Raw genomic sequence first — 15,230 nt, forward strand, 5'->3', positions numbered from 1 at the left:
GTGGTGGTATGGGTGGCCCAGCTGATCAACTCTAAAAAAAACAACAAAATCAAAATGTCAAATACTCAAATAAATGAAAAATGAAAATATCATTAAATAAAATCAACCCTACCCTTACAGTGAACTTAGGGAAGGGCTATTATTTTAGTGACGATCAATAAAAATAACGTCATAGTTCTGTGGTGTAATAAATAACAGTTAAAACTTAAAATTTTCAATTACGAGTTTAGCCTATCTACTTTAATTAAATAACTTTTTAGTGTCATAGGGCCTACATAGGATATAGGCTAAATGCACCATCTAGCCTATGCTTAAGGAAGGGCACAATTTATTATTTTGTGTTTTATTTTTAACGAAAACATCTCAGAATTCTATAATAATTGAGCGATAGTAGAATGGCTTCTGGTCATGATGCAGAATTAGATGCAAAAGTAAAAAAAGGTAAGACAAACTCATGTAGGCCTAGGCCTCTTGCAGTCCTCTTGTTTACCAATATTACCATGCTTTGCTCAATTTAATACCTAATCTATATAGTAGTTTAGTTTAAGGTTAGAATAAGTTTGATTATTGATTGAACTGATAGTTTTTATGTTCAATCATAGGCCTAAGATGGAATCGGATATCAAAGTTTCACCTGTACGTTAATTTGTCCACCTAACTTACATTGTTTACCCGGGTTTACCATAGAAATCGGTTTATGTTTATAGCTTTGTTTGTTTTAATCTACCTAACTTATTTAGCAAAAGAGTGATAAGCTACAGCCTAGGCCTACTCCACTAGGTACGACTCCGTCATATTTAAAAGATTCACAATCCCACAACCACGTGTAGGGACTTTTATTTTATCAATTTGTGAATATAGTTCTACTTAAGTAATGGGGTACACTTCCATATCCGTTGGCACTAATATCGAATGAGTACTTTTTATCGATAGGCTATATCGAACAATCGATATATCGATAAAAGTACTCATTCGATAGTTTGGTTAGTTAGGTTAGGTTATATATCGATTAATCGATATATCAATAAAAAGTACTCATTCGATATTAGTGCCAACAGATATGGAAGTGTACCCAAGTAATGCTTAAAATTTTATAGAGTAGCCTAACTAAACTTAACTTAAGTTAAGTTTGTAAACCGAGTATAGACGTAAACCTAACCTAATCCAAACCTTACCTTACCTAAGTTATTAGGCCTAAAGTTCTGTCTGAACAACAATGCCCCAATGAGAAGGAACTTTTCAATGAAGTAAGTCTAAGTTAAAAGTATAACCCCATAGGATGATAAAAGATTTGTGGGCTAATTTTTAGTAACTTAGGCTATAATTAACTTAAGACTAGGCTAAAAAGAATACCTAACAAAGCTTAAACTTAGGGTCAAACAAACAATTTGTTACATTTTTCAAGTTTGTATTTCATCCACCTTGTATTATAGCCACAGAGAGAATATCAGAGAATATGCACATAGTGGCTAACGAGCCATCATTGGCGTTCTACCGGCTTCAAGAACATGTGCGTAAGGCTCTTCCTCCAATGGTAGACAAGCGTGTGGATGTTAGCAAAGTGCACCAACAGTTGCAAGGTAGATGCTACGACGTAGAGTATGCTGTCAGGTGAGTGGTCAGATATTTATATTATTTTTAATTATGGCCTTTGTCAAGACCCTTAACTTAGATGGTTGGTGGTGGGGTGGGGCGGATTGTGTCAAGTTTCAAAATTACTTAAAAAATGAATAGGCCTACTCACCTTCCTAGACGCGTAATAGATGCTCAGCAGTTTAGATGCGCTGCGGCTTTTGTCCAGGTCCCATTGTCGTGAGTGGTTTCCTAGACTGTGTACAATACACATGGTTGGTGCATAACTAGTGATGTGGGCCGGGTAAATACCCAGTGGGTAGGTAAATATAAATTGGGTATTTACCTGGGTATTTACCCCAGGCCCGGGTAAATACCCAAAAACTGGATATTTATAATTTGTATTAAAGTTAGAGAAGATTGAAATGTTTTTTTGCAATTATTACCCTGTAAGGATAGTAAAATGATAATAAAATGTGTTAAACAAAATTTCATATGGTTACTACTAGCATTTTACTTCTCGGTATAATCGCTATAAATACCCAGGTCTGAGCATAAAGCATAGCCTAATCAGCATAAATACCCGGGTCGCATGGTTGCACTGGTCAGGACCAGTGATTTTGTACATATGATTTTTTAATTTCTATGATAGATAAATATATTTATTTTATTGAATGTGAAGAAAAATAATTTGTAAAGTAATGATTTATTATTTAGAAAGACAGGAAAATTTAACCTAGTAGTGGCCTAAGTGTAAACAGCTTAAGAAAATAATTAAAATTCAATCTGTAGGATGGCAGGATTTAATAATATTTTTGTTCTAGATCTTTTGTTGGTATCAATGGTATCAAAATAAAAAAACTAATTTCATAAACTTGTGATAAAAAAAAAAATTGGAATCTATAGCACAATAAATCTTTCAAAATTACATCAAGTTAGACAAAAAAACAGGAGATGCATTTTTTTAGTACGCCTAGGTTTATCCAAATATTATTATTGTTTCCAACTAAGCGGTAACACAGAAAAGTTTAACGTAGACTCCCTCTTATCCAGACACCTTTTAACCGGACAATTTTTATCAGCCCATTGGTTTAACCTGACTAGATTGGCAGGAAGTGGGCGGTTTTGAAACAACTGTTCTTGTGGGAAAGATTTGAGACCAGTGATCACGTGTCTAAATTCAATGCTCTCCTAAATTTAAGTCGAATATCACAGTAAACGGTTTCCGTTTTAAAGAGTTTTTGGAGCCGTCGGTTTAACCAGAAAAACCGTTATCCGGGCTAGCCTCGGTCCCGAGGAGTCCGGATAAGAGGGAGTCTAACTATCAGTATTCTGCCATTCTGCCTTTGTCAATCAAGCCTTGGGTCTGTCTAGCCTTCCAAGCCATTTACACAATACAAATTTAACTATCATAATTTAATAACAGTAGAAGTAGGTTTCGATTCACTATTTCTCTGATGAGGTGTTGTCTTGATTTCATTAAAAAAAGTGCTAAATCATTAAATAAAAGGTATTAGCAAAGCTTCAAGTTACTGTAAAAGGTGTTATAGACTATCCTAATTTATCATGTAATGTTAACAATAACATATAGGGGTAAATATAAATGAATTTCAATCGATATCATAAATACCCAAAATACCCGGGTATTTATGGATTTTGGGTATTTACCCGGGTAAATACCCAGGGTATTTACCCTGAGTTTTAAATACCCAGGTATTTTACATCACTATGCATAACATAAGTTCACGGGAGAGATTACTAGTGGCCACGAATACTAGAAAAATGGCTACTATGATGTTATACGATGATTTAGATAATTAAATGTATACTTTGGTAATAAAAGTTTTAAATAAGCGTAAGTAAAGTAGTAAAAAGTAGCAGTGAAAAGTACATGATTAGGAACTGTACATGGCCCTCGCGGAAGTTTTAACCATAGTATATTAAAGCAAACATGTCAATTTAAAATGTAAACAATAAATTTTAATTTAACCTCTCCAACTTTGTTTTTACTGTTATTATATTTAGGCCTACCTATTCAAATTACCGAATTGACGAAATAGTATTACAAATTGAATTACAAATATTAACAGTTTATAGTCTTTATATTTATGAAACAATAATTTATGCAAAACAGATCCAACTATCATCCAGCTCAACAGAACAATTAGTATATAACACCAGATTAAAAATTAACCTACCTCGGCATAATCTCGAATTTTACACTAAAAAGACATCTTACATAGGGCTAAAATTTCTCCAGTCTATACCAGCTCACATCCGAAAAGAAACAAAATTTAATAAATTCAAGAAGCTCTTAAAGGAATATTTTTTAAGAACTCCCTGCTACTCAGTAACAGAATTCTTTAGTATTAGTAAAAAACAGTTAGGCCTAACTTAATTTGAATTCCAAATACTGTTATCCTTAAAGTCATGGTTTTGTTAAAAGTTCAAGTAAAGTAATTTTAGTACTCTTTTTATGTATTTAATTAGCAGTAAGCAATTTTGAATTTAGCTTATGACTCTATTCAAGTTCATGTAATGTGAAACTATAATGAATAAAGAATGTTTTGACTTTGACTTTGACTATATTATTTACGAGTATAACTGCAATATTTATATTTGCATACATATACTTATACATTTCATACTTATACGCCAAACCCGTAGTACGGGTACTCTGCTAGTAATTAATATAGGATTATTACTAAAATGTTCAGGGGGTTTTTTTTAAAATAATTATGGGGGCTCTTATATTTGGGAGTTGGTGTTGTGCTGGCTTGAAAAGGATATTTGTCAACATTTGTTTTATTTACAAATTACAAATATGTGAGGACAAATTAATTGTAGGGAACTTTTAATAAGGAAATTAAATATTAAAATTACACATTTTGGGGAAATTAACAATACCTAACGAAAGATATGAAATGTAATACTAGGCATATAAACATTTTAATTGTATGAACAACGTACTTCCATAATATGTCAATTCCAGAGACAAATTCAATCGATTTTTCGTTGTTGTTGGGGAATTTTGCCATCTGGACAACATTTACTTCAGAATCCATTGCACAAGACATGTCTAAAACGCAGCGTAAGGCTGTGGTTTCCTAGACGCGTAATAGATGCGCAGCAGTTTAGATGCGCAGCGTCTTTTATCCAGGTCCCAAAACACAGCTGTCGTGAGTGGTTTCCTAGACTGCGTACAATACACACGGTTGGTGCGTAACATAAGTTCACGGGAGAGATTACTAGTGGCTACTATGATGTTATACGATGATTTAGATAATGAAATGGATATTTTGGCATTAAAAGCTTTGAAGAAGCGTAAGCATTGAAAAGTACATGTTAGGAACTGTACGTGGCCCTCACGCATCTTTTAACTGTAGTGTTAAAGCAAACATGTCAATTTTAAATTAAAACAATAAATCTTAATTTACCCTGAAAAACTTTGCTTTTACTGTTACCTATTCGGGATTTACCGAATCAATGACAATACCTTTTACAAGTATAACTGCAATAATCATTTTATACTTATACGCCAACCCCGTAAGAAGTTTGGGTACTATGCTAGTAATTAATATAGAGTTATTACTAAGATGTTCAGGAGTTCTTGAAATAATTATAGGGGCACTTATGTTGGTTGTGCTGACTTGAAAAGAATATTTGTCAATATTAGGGTTATTTATTAATACAGTTACAACAATGAGAAAATATGTGAGGACAAATTAATTGTAGGGAACATGTGACAAGGGGATTAAATATGGGGAAATTAACACTACATAACGAATTATATGAAATATAATACTATAAAATTTTAATTGTATGAACAAAGTATTTCCATAATATGTCATTAGAAGAGACAAATTCCAAAAATTTTTTGACGTTGTTGGAGAATTTTGCCTTCTGTACAACATTTACTTCCGAATCCATTACACAAGACATGTCTAAAACGGAGTAAGGATGTGGTTTCCTAGACGCGTAATAGATGCGCTGCGTGTGCGCATCTAAGATGCAGCACACTTGTCTTATGGAGTTTCGTGTAAGTGGTTTCCAAGGCTGCGTATCTAATACGCGCGCACCAATAGCTGCGTATTTCACCGACTGGCCTCAGAGCAGTCAAATCTGAGTTACGCTGCGTTTTAGACATGTCTTGTGCAATGGATTCGGAAGTAAATGTTGTCCAGATAGCAAAATTCCCCAACAACAACGAAAAATCGATTGAATTTGTCTCTTGAAATGACATATTATGGAAGTATGTTGTTCATGCAATTAAAATTTGTATAGTATTACATTTCATATCATTCGTTAGGTAGTGTTAATTTCCCCATGATGTGTAATTTTAATATTTAATTCCCTTATTAAATGTTTCCTACAATTAATTTGTCCTCACATATTTGTAATTTGTAAATAGGTACACCTAATCTAATGTTGGCAAATATTCTTTTCAAGCCAGCACAACACCAACTCCCAAATATAAGAGCCCCTATAAATAGGCCTATTTTAAGAACCCTTGAACATCTTAGTAATCTAATATATAAAATTCTCGTGTCACAGTGTTTGTCTGCAAACTCCTCCGGAACGACTTCACCGATCGTTATGAAATTTGGTGTGTAAATTCTGTAGGTATGCGAATCGGACGTAAACTATTTCCCGTTTCGAAATTCTTAAAAGGGCTCCGCCCCAGTGGCTCGGGAGTTTCCCATGTTAACCTTATGAGAAATGGAATTAATGAATCTTAACAGCTGTTTCAATTAAACAAGTTGGTTCTGTTCTATGATGTTCAATAGCATTAAAGTTACAAGGATTACCAACAGGGTGCAGCACTATTATTTCTTTTACATTTATGACAACAGCTAATTTGCAACCAATAGGTGAGTGAGCGTAGCGAACGAACTTCAACCTGGAGGCGAGTTAGCGTAGCGAACGAGCTCCAACCTAAAGGCAAGTGAGCGCAGCGAACGAGCTCCAACCCAAAGGTGAGTGAGCGTAGCGAACGAACTTCAACCAGGACGTGATTGAGCGATGCGAACGAGATCATCTTGAAAATTAAACGTAACGGTACTTTCTTTTCATTGGTCTGTCTTAGGGGAAACCTATAACTTAGGCGATACGAAGTTCGGCGTGTAACGTGCCGTTTTTCCCGCTCGGAATATATGCGCTATTCCATAGTTAAAGCGGGAAAGACGTCACCAACTCTTGCCAGCGGATCGCTCAAGTCGGCGTGCTGGGAAGTTTCCAGGGTTCAGATAAAAATAATTTATTTAATTAACTCAACAACCTAGCACAGGTACAGATTTGTATTTACGCAAAAATGTAGTGTGAATCAGGTGTGAACTCAGTACCGGTAACCAACAACGCTACTGTACCATCATCATCGTTCACACCTGGGAACAGCTAATTAAATTAAATTTAAAAATAATGAAAACCCGTTCAATGAAATTTTGAAACAACTTAATGTTGCAGTTTCGTCAACCTCAACACTTAGAATATTACTTCTGAATATACTTAGCGTACTCCACCCGACCTCAAGTTTGCACGACCTGCAGAGACGGGTTCAACTTTGCCCGCTTTGCCGCAGCAGTTCAACACCTACCGAATATCCCGGCAAAATATTTGCTAAAACCCCGTCACCCTCAATCTATATTATAAACACACTATTAAACGATGTATTTTTACGTATTGAATCTTTAACAAATCCCGTGCGAGCCCTAGCATACGCTATCACACAGTCTTCAACAGGTTCTAACACCCAATAAAGGATTCTAGACAAACTAATAAAGTGAGGGTTTATCGCTAAATAATGAATGAATGAATGAATGAATGAATGAATGAATGAATGAATGAATGATTTATTCCGTCAAATTTGCTACAAAGTACAATATTACCTTTTTACTATAATATTAAGTTTACAACATGAAACAATCAAAAACAAAACAAGAAATAACAAGTAAAAAAAAACAAAAAAAGTGAAAAATAATAGTACACACTATTAAGATAATACCGGCGAATTACCTGTATACTCCAGGGATCTTCACTAACACACTCTTTGCACTACGTAAATTCACTTTAGCGGCAAAATCACTAGTACCACTCTAAGTCACGTCCTAACGCTGGAAACCGCAGAATTAGAATGTCGTCGCATCCCTAGCCCACAAGGGATCTTCCCTACTTCCCCCTCCCTAACCCCTTAGGGATGGGGAATCAGCTGATTCACTTCCCAGCTGATCGGTGACGTCACGAGTTCAAAATTGGCGCTGTCACAACACAACGCCAAGACAGCCGACTAGTGGTACAGGTTATGTTGTTACTGTTGTTATTCACCTGCGCCGACTGTGAAATTATACTGCGGAACTTTAATATCGTCTCTGGTTTAAACAAAAAGTATAATTTCCACCCGTGACGTGTAGCTTAGTGTGCGACAAAGTGTATGCATGTTATGTAGTGATATTGTATTGGTGATCGCGTTCACCACCCTAGCCTAACCAACAACTTTGACCGTACTTCCCAAAGGTGTATATTAGCATAGACAAAAAGAATTAAATATAGACCGTCAGCTGTGCTGCGGTTACCATAGCTTCTGGCGCACACCGCTTGGAACGCCATGTATTTACGGCAAACGCGCTACGTAAACTGTAGCGGTGTGCGCCGGAACCTATGGTAACCATGGTAACCGCAGCACGGCTGACAGTCTATATTTAATTCTTTTTGTCTATGATATTAGGCATGGGGGTTACACGGAAACGGTTTATCACTCGTTTTGTACACAACGATGCAATACTGTGACTTGTGAATCTCAAAAATAGTGTCTTTAGTGATTTTGCCAAAAGTGAGGTTATCCCTACTTCAACCCTAGGATAGGCCTAGTACAGCCTATTTACCTTACCATGATAGGTTTACCACTATCACCAACCAGGTAAGGAATAGGCCTACTGATAATTAAATAATAAATATAAAAACTTAACCCCTCTATAATTTTGACCCATTACAGCCGGGTCAGCTAGTAATCCCATATTAATTACTAGCAGAGTACCCGTCCTTCTTACGGGGTTGGCGTATAAGTATGAAATGCTTATTGCAGTTATACTCGTAAATAATATACTGTTTCGGCAATTCGGTAAATTCCGAATAGGTAGGTCTAAATATAATAACAGTAAAAGCAAAGTTAGAGAAATTAAATTAAAATTTATTGTTTACATTTTAAATTGACATGTTTGCTTTAATACTACGGTTAAAACTTCCGCGAGGGCCATGTACAGTTCCTAATCATGTACTTTTCACTGCTTACGCTTCTTCGAAACTTTTAATACAAAAAGTATACATTTCATTATCTAAATCATCGTATAACATCATCGTAGCCTCTAGTAATCTCTCCCGTGAACTTATGTTACGCACCAACCATGTGTATTGTACGCAGTCTAGGAAACCACTCACGGCAGCTGCGTTTTGGGACCTGGACAAAAGCTGCAGCGCATCTAAACCGCTGCGCATTTATTACGCGTCTAGGAAACCACAGCCTAACTCAGGTTTGACTGCTCTGAGAGCAGTCGGTCAAATACGCAGCTATTGGTGCGCGCGCATTAGATACGCAGCCTATGAAACCGCTTACACGAAACTCCATAAGACAAGTGTGCTGCGTCTTAGATGCGCACACGCAGCGCATCTATTTATTTATTTATTTATTTATTTATTCATTCAACGGTAACACCATTTTTACATTAGAATATACATTATTAGAATATACATCTATTACGCGTCTAGGAAACCACAGCCTTAACTGTTCCTACTTGGCGGATAGTTAATGGCACAACATTATTGTAGGTTGCTATCAAAGTACTCAGCAGTGCTGTGACATGGTCTATTCATCATAAAGTCTTTCACAACCATTTTGAACTTCCTAAATTGTAAAGATATTAAATCTCTTGTTGAAGAACTTAATGGCGGAGGTTGGGGGAAGTTATGTGTTCTGCACGATCTTGCCCGAGGGACATTAAGATCCTTCTTAGCTCTTGTGTTATGAGCAAAGAAATCCAGCTTTTTTCATCCAAGTAATGCTAAAGTTGCCTACATTGCAATTGGTTTCGACGTCTATGTACATACACACCTTATAGGGCCTTCATGCTGCCGTGTAGAAATGAGAATTTGTATGGCCAAGCATTTTATAGTTTTTTATTGGTGTTCATGTGTATGAGTCACGTGTCTTCCAGCTTGACAATGATGCCATATGTCGAAACAGGTCGCCGTATAGATGACTTTAGGATTACTTGGACAAAAAAATGTAACTTACCCTCTTGTATAGGCATATAATTTGTGAAGTGATTCGGAAGGTAATACACTAAATGAACTGCTTGGTGTTTTAACACTGCTTTTTATTTAAATTCTTGAGGTTTCTTGAGATTTCTTCATTACAAAACATTTGGTTACTAGTTACTATACGATGCTGGTCCCATACTCAGAACTTCTCACACTGTTTGAAATCGATCAGTTGAGTACTAGGCGTAAAGTGTCAATGATGTTGTATCTGAGGCGGTTGGTGTGTGGTGAGCTCGACGACGCAGCACTGCTGTCCCGTGTGCGGTTCACGTTTCCCAGACACAATTCACGTTCGCGTTTGCTCTTCTCCCCCCACTTCTCTAGAACGAACCTTGGAATGTGTTCGCCGCTCAACTCAATGGTTAGGCTGTTCAACACAATTAATAACGACCAAATAGACATATTTTTTAACTGTCACAGTATGTTCAGGAAATACGTTTTTAGATGTTTAATTACTCCAAATAATTATTGTTATTAAATTAATTACTCTGTTCAGACTTTGTTGTTGTATTTTATTTATTTAATCTGTTATTGTTGTTATAGATATTTAAATAATTGCCAATGTTATTTTTTAAGATATTTATTTGTACGTTATTTATTGATATTAGTTCGTTTTTGTCATATATTGTATTGTTGTGAGTGATTACACTAATAATTATAATTTATTCAGCAAGATGAACTTTTACCATATTTATTATTTATAATGCATGTCAAGATTTTGTTGTTAGAATATTAATGCTACAATGTAACTGGGTTTATCCTGTTTTGCAGCATTGTAATAAAAGAAATAAATAAAATAAAATAAATAAAAAAATTTATTAAATTTTATTTAATTGATAGCAAGTGGCTTTAGACTAGCCTATTTAACTTCAAATCAGAAGCTTTGGAAAATGAAAAACTGTCGAAGGAAGGAAGGAAAGAGGACTGTGAACTGACAACCAAAATTGGACATCAATTCGCTAACCTACAAATTGTATTATAAATAAATCTTTTTTGTGCGTTTTCCATGCCAATGGCATTTTGAGACCCCGGTCTTGTTACTATCTAACGCTGACCTTTTTTTATATAATTCATTAGCTGTAACCCGTGGGCTTTACCCCGTTTAACTTCTTAATTTTCAAGATGATCTCGTTCGCATGGCTCACGTCCTGGTTGAAGTTCGTTTGCTACGCTCACTCACCTTTAGGTTGGAGCTCGTTCGCTTCGCTCACTCACCTTTGGGTAGGAGCTCGTTCGCTGCGCTCACTTGCCTTCAGGTTAGCTAGTTCGCTACGCTCACTTGCCTTCAGGTTAGCTCGTTCACTACGCTAACTCACCTCCAGGTTGAAGTTCGTTCGCTATGCTCACTCACCTTTTGGTTGCAAATTAGCTGTTGTCATAAATGTAAAAGAAATAATAGTGCTGCACCCTGTTGGTAATCCTTGTAACTTTAATGCTATTGAACATTAAACAGAACCAACTTGTTTAATTGAAACAGCTGTTAAGATTCATTAATTCCATTTCTCATAAGGTTAACATGGGAAACTCCAGAGCCACTGGGGCGGAGCCGATTGGACGGATCACGAAATTGATGGTGTATAAATAAACCTATTCCATGAAATTCTACACGTATGTACCAAGTTTCGTGGCAATCGGTTCAGCGGTGTCTGAGTTTATCACTGCCAAATATACAAACATCCTCTTTTATACTTATAGATATAGTCCAATGACCAATTGCATTTGGGTATGGAAATGAGCTCGCTTGGAATCGAAACGGCTACTGATACACTTGAGTAGCTTGTCCATATGACTTACCATTATAGTATGTGGTTCATCAGCATTGTACCGTGTACGTGTTATTAAATATGCAGAAAGTAAATAGGAGTAAAAATATTTCTAAGAATACTTGAAATCATCATCAGACCCAATACGGGAATCATTCTCTTTACATCACGGCACAGGCCAATGTCCAGAGTTACGGCCTCAGTTTATTAAAATAATCATAGTTAGCCTAATCTATTTTTATTTTTTACAGTGCCATAAAATCAATGGAAAATGCAGACAGTACGTTTCTTAATATTCAAGAACTTTTGAAAACAGCAATTTTTTTGAAGCAGCAGATTAAGTATGAAGAATCAAGAAGGTAAGATATTATGAAGTATTATTTGTTAGAAAAAGATTGTACCATTCGATGTCCTAGGGTTGTGATTTTAAATTAATTTTTTTACATGATTTTTATTTTATGTTTGAGTTAAGTGAATCTCAAATTAATAAAATCATTTCTCGTTTGAAAGAATTGAAAGAGTATTTTTATTTATTTGTATCATACTGCAACGCACATACTATATTATAACATAGTATGGTAACGTAACAATGGTGAATGTAGACCTAATTTCATACAACTGATTGGGTTCGAAATGAACCCTAACTAACGTACATAAATTTCACTGCAATATTTCCTCCAATAAAAAAAAGTTTGGTATGAATTTCAAAATAGAATTTTTTTTAAATGTTAAGTTAATTTTTGTACGGTAAAATAATAGCCAAAATCAATTAATTATGGCATTTTCAATGAATGTTTATTAATCATCCTGACAGTTTAAAGCCTAAGTGGCGAGAACCACTTTAAATATAAGGACACTTAATATTTTTACTCAATTTTATAATACGTATTGTAGCCACCAGAGCACGATTTTCTTCAGTGATTCCTTCATAGTTTACAGTATTTTTTTGTGTTTGTTCCAAAGCATTGTGCCTTTATTTTTCTTTGTTGTAGTTTAATGTTTTCTGTTTTGTAGGTTAGCTTTGCCCTCTTGAATTGAAGTGTAATAATTTCATGCTTGCATTGGATGTCTACACAGTGAGTATGTTTCCCCCTTGGCCAAGTGCATGGCTTTTTGTTAAATAACTTTCTTGCTTTTTAGCTCTTAGGCACATCTACAACTTAACCAACTACAAAAAGAAAAAGAAAAGGAAGAACACAAGTCATTTTGAAATTAAAACAAAGGCTACCATAGAATATGATATGCTTTTACACCGCTGAATTCTGACGCCACTACAATATTTTTTTCACCTCTTGCAGCTTTAGTGAATGAACAAAGACATTTATGTACATATGAAATTTCTCACGAAGAGCCAAAACAAACAGGGAATTAGTTGACAAATTGATTTGCCCTTTTAACTCCATGGATTTTACAATAGTTTAACCGTGCGTTTTTATAGTATTTGCCAATACAGTAGAACCCCGATTAACCGAATTCGGGTTAACTGAAACCCAGTTTAACCGAAACGGCTCTATAAAATAATACAGGGCTAAAATATAAGTAATATGTAATGAAAATGCTTCAGTAACTTCAGTTGTTTAGATTAAAGTATTATCTTACCTATTAAAAACATTTCTATAGCTGAAATAAATCACTGTAGAATTATAGAAATTGTTTTAAATTAATCTTTCCTACACACCATGGTAATAAATAGGCTATTTTTAGCATATGACGGGTTAACCGAAAAGTTGGTTATCCAAAACGGCTCTTCCCCCTTTATTTCAGTTAACCGGGGTTCTTCTACTGTAGGTGTAACAGAGTCGGAACTTGAACCCTTAATCTAATTTCAATCTCCCTAAACCCCATATCTTGGCTTGGTACAATAGATATGTACCGAAGTATGTTACGTAGCATAACCGGATGAATAACAGGGTTACCGTAAGACAAATGTTTCCGAACACCATTTAAAAAAACCAATAGTTCTGACAAAAACATTGTCGATGATCAGTTTGCAGTTGTTAGTAAATAATGTTAGTAACGTTGACAACGTACATACGGCAACAAACTCTCAGCAACGTTGATGAAATAGCAGAATGTGTCCACCTGTTACAAGTCTTTTGTTTACTTTTTCCTTGTTATTTTGTGTACTTGGCAACCCATAAGACAAATGTTAAATTTTTACATTTCAAATGAGTTGTGTAGAAAAATACGAATTTTCCTGAGATAGAGCCTGACGCCAATAACGTTTTTAGGGCTATAAGTCCCTAATTCCAAAATTTAGTCAACATCCTGCTAGATTTCGAGATTTTTATTACAGACAGACAAACCTCGGAGTATAGAATATACCAGATATATTCAATTATTATGCAATTTTAAATCATATTGTATGTGTTTTTAGTTTATTACACATTGTGAAATTTTATTAAAAATATCAGCCTTGTAAAATGTAGCTATTGCATTTGCCCCATCAAGTGTGTAATAATTTTGTGATTAATTAGACATACACATTTATATTCTTACAATTTTTATTGAGTATGCTTACTCTTAAATTTGTATCTAAAAATTCAATGTAACTAGTTTTTATTGATGCTTTTACTTTAACCAGAAGATATTTGTAGAACATTATGATTGGTAGACCTGCAGTAGATGGAATAAAAATCTTGGCTGAATAAAAAAACAAAAGAATGTCATCTATTTTGGTACGGTAATTCAATATATCCAAATGGATTTTTACAAATGTTTTTGTTTCTTTATTACCACAGGACGATATTGTTTTCACCAAAGGCCTGTGTAGCCTTTAAACACAAAACAATCTCAATTATTGGCGTTATACTTTCAAAAGCTTATCAAAGCTAACTTAAAGCACTCATTGAAGTGACTATTGTTACTTAAAATAAATATTCAAACCTATTAAATGACCAGAGGACTTCTTTCTAGTGGTCTTAAAAGTCTACATAACTGTTAGTGTTACTTCATTTAAATAATCTGTTTTTGTTACAACATATTTCCAGATAAGTTTTTTACTGTGGGTAATAGTTATAAAATAAAATTGCGCTTTTTGAATGAATGTCAGGTTAAGAAAGGGCCATGTGGCCCTAACTTTGCCTGAAAAATTAAACGATTTTTAATTTTAATTTTTGTTTCAGGGGTAAAAAGGAAGGGTCATCCGTCTATAAAAGGCTATCTGCACACATTACACTAGATCTGCCAGATTTACCCGAACTGTCAGATGCTTTACGTGAAACAGCCAACCGGGTTGAGTCTATGATGCGGCATTCCACTACGGACAATGTTCAACATTGAAGTTTTATGACTTGTGCAATCAATCATTTATTTGATACTTCAGTGTGAAATCGACTGTCTAAATGTGTATTATTAAATTGTAAGGACTAATTTTGTGGTTATGTGTTAACCGTTTTCATTTATCATTCTCAGTAGAACTTAACTATGAAATTGTGCATTATTTCCGGTCGCTATTAGGGCACAACACATGAAGACAACCCTTTTGCCACTCCTGCCAGCTACTGAGCCAGTCATCGCTATGCACGCAGAGACCTGTGGATTACCATACTATCTTGTATTTTAGTTACAGTAGTTGTGCTTTTT

At 35.0% G+C, this 15,230-nt stretch overlaps 1 protein-coding gene across 1 annotated transcript; it reads left to right on the forward strand.

Moving 5' to 3' along the window:
• The first annotated feature begins 73 nt into the window (after positions 1 to 73).
• On the forward strand, positions 74 to 15,191 carry LOC128996903 (BLOC-1-related complex subunit 8 homolog). Its single transcript, XM_054422429.1, has 4 exons — positions 74 to 441; positions 1,434 to 1,611; positions 11,897 to 12,004; positions 14,771 to 15,191. The coding sequence occupies exons 1-4, from the start codon at positions 396 to 398 to the stop codon at positions 14,925 to 14,927; spliced, it is 489 nt and encodes a 162-aa protein (XP_054278404.1). The 5' UTR covers positions 74 to 395; the 3' UTR covers positions 14,928 to 15,191.
• Positions 15,192 to 15,230: the final 39 nt, after the last annotated feature.

This window comes from Macrosteles quadrilineatus, unplaced genomic scaffold (assembly GCF_028750875.1).
Source record: "Macrosteles quadrilineatus isolate MER2022 unplaced genomic scaffold, UCM_ALF_1.0 Scaffold_6__1_contigs__length_79288215, whole genome shotgun sequence".
In the NCBI taxonomy this organism is placed as follows: Eukaryota; Metazoa; Arthropoda; class Insecta; order Hemiptera; family Cicadellidae; genus Macrosteles; species Macrosteles quadrilineatus.

Bases quoted from the DNA above. Each gene is read 5' to 3' on its own strand.
- LOC128996903 (XM_054422429.1), top strand. From the start codon at position 396: ATGGCTTCTGGTCATGATGCAGAATTAGATGCAAAAGTAAAAAAAG. The intron at 1,612-11,896 runs GTGAGTGGTCAG...TATTTTTTACAG, and splicing joins GACGTAGAGTATGCTGTCAG to TGCCATAAAATCAATGGAAA. The intron at 12,005-14,770 runs GTAAGATATTAT...TTTTTGTTTCAG, and splicing joins AAGTATGAAGAATCAAGAAG to GGGTAAAAAGGAAGGGTCAT.